At 42.5% G+C, this 1,746-nt stretch overlaps 1 protein-coding gene across 1 annotated transcript; it reads left to right on the top strand.

The window, feature by feature from the left end:
• Positions 1-551: 551 nt before the first annotated feature.
• LOC111667574 (sterol 26-hydroxylase, mitochondrial-like) lies at positions 552-1,558 on the top strand. Its single transcript, XM_023423318.2, has 2 exons — positions 552-805; positions 1,348-1,558. Exons 1-2 carry the CDS (start codon positions 587-589, stop codon positions 1,531-1,533), a joined length of 405 nt encoding a protein of 134 aa, XP_023279086.1. The 5' UTR covers positions 552-586; the 3' UTR covers positions 1,534-1,558.
• Positions 1,559-1,746: the final 188 nt, after the last annotated feature.

A 1,746-nucleotide genomic window follows, 5' to 3' on the forward strand; every position in this document is an offset into this window, starting at 1 on the left:
TTAAATGTTTCAACTGCAAAACTTGAGCAGCAAACACATGGCTCTCCTGGATGTGCACTGTGGGAGTATCGCTCACGTTTACATTAGAAGCAGATAAACTTTATTTATATAGCACTTTTAAAAACAAGGTACAATATGCTTTCAAAGAAGAAGTTTGTTCCAGCCTAAAAAGTTATATAATCGAGAGAAAGCCAAAGTAAACAAATGTGTTTTAAGATGAGAGAAATTAATAGTGCAGTTCAATCTCGTCATGTTTTAGCATCATGCATCTCAAAGTCTACAATCTCGTGTTAGGATTTACAAGAAAATACAGTTTAAATGAAAGAACATTTTACGTCTATATTATTTGACTTCTGCAGTTTTCTGCTCACTGTAGTTACCCAGCAAACTAAATATGGCTTCTTCAGATATTTCATTTTGCATTACACATGTATGAGTTGAATGGCTTTTGGACCTGGCAGGTCCTGGTTGATCCTTGAGAGGGGGGCTGGAAGGGTTAAATGTTTTGTGAGACATGGCCCCGCCTCGCTCAGCTAGTCTCTTGACTGTAAAGGGATCCCGTAGTATTTGCCATTCTCCCCTCAGCATGGCTGCGTGGCTGTCCCGGAGTAAAATACAGAGGAATGGAAGCTGGCGGCTGCCTTGTCTTATTGCTGTGGCCCGTGTCTACTCCAGGGGAGCTTCCTCTGCCACCGCCTTCCAGGACAAACCTCGTGGAGTGGAGGACCTGCCTCATGTCAGCCCCTTGGAGCTGATTTACAGAATGGTGTTTCAGGGTTTCTACAACCGTATTCATGAGTTACAGGTACGCCAGGCTGCTGTACACTGCTCTGCATGGTCTGTGGATGACACTGATGTATACAGGGATGGGATGCATATATTTTGATGCATTCCAGAAATTCCTGACATAACATGACTGCTCTGGTTGTGTAGTTTGATAATTTATTGCAGGTTTCAAAAAGGGTATATTTTGATTCTGATGTTCTGAGTGCATTCTCCCCCAGTGACAATGCATAATAGAAACATTCAGGCAGGTTGCATTACCTTTGTTCCCATAGTAACCCCCATATCACTCTCACAGAGGAGAGGATTGTTAGCCCTTTTCTACAGGAGTACTGTCTGTGAGGTAAACACATGCTCACATGCTCTGCTCTCTGGCTTTAAAAATGTGCAATGTATTTTCTTGTCAAACAACACAACGCACTCGATTGATGGGACAGATATTCTGACTTTGTTGATATTAACAGAAATTTAAATTATTTTTATATTTCTTATTGCGTCATGCGTGATAGGATTGCTTAAACTCAAGTTTTTCTGTTAAGTCGTCTGTCTTGGGTTCACTCTCAGATCTATGAGAAGCAGCTGTATGGGCCCATATACAGAGACGGACTGAAGTCGGTGTCCGTGAACACTCCAAAGCTGCTGGAGGAAATCATGAGGAACGACGAGAAGTTCCCCTGCCGAGGAGACATGTCTGTGTGGAAAGATTATCGTGACATGAAAGGAATCGGCTATGGGCCTTTCACTGAGTAAGACTGCCATATACTGTATGACTTTCACAGCAATGCTCCCTTTCCTCACAAGCTCCGTCACATGTCTAAACAGTACCTTATAAAACATGTAATATTTGTGCTTTCCAGGGCAAAGTGCTGTCATGTGATTAGGATGGACTGACTGTGACCAGTTTGTATGAGACTCAGGCTTGAAGGTTCAAAGGTTTAAATCCCCAACAGTCTTAGCCTACAG

The sequence above is a fragment of the Seriola lalandi genome, unplaced genomic scaffold, assembly GCF_002814215.2.
Source record: "Seriola lalandi dorsalis isolate HSWRI2012SDOR001 ecotype SW California unplaced genomic scaffold, Sedor1 jcf7180002003557, whole genome shotgun sequence".
NCBI lineage: Eukaryota > Metazoa > Chordata > Actinopteri > Carangiformes > Carangidae > Seriola > Seriola lalandi.

What these genes read in the sequence shown, in the direction of transcription:
- LOC111667574 (XM_023423318.2), top strand. Translation starts at nt 587, where the DNA reads ATGGCTGCGTGGCTGTCCCGGAGTAAAATACAGAGGAATGGAAGCTGG. An exon ending in ACCGTATTCATGAGTTACAG is followed by an intron (nt 806 to 1,347) that starts GTACGCCAGGCT and finishes GTTCACTCTCAG; the next exon opens with ATCTATGAGAAGCAGCTGTA.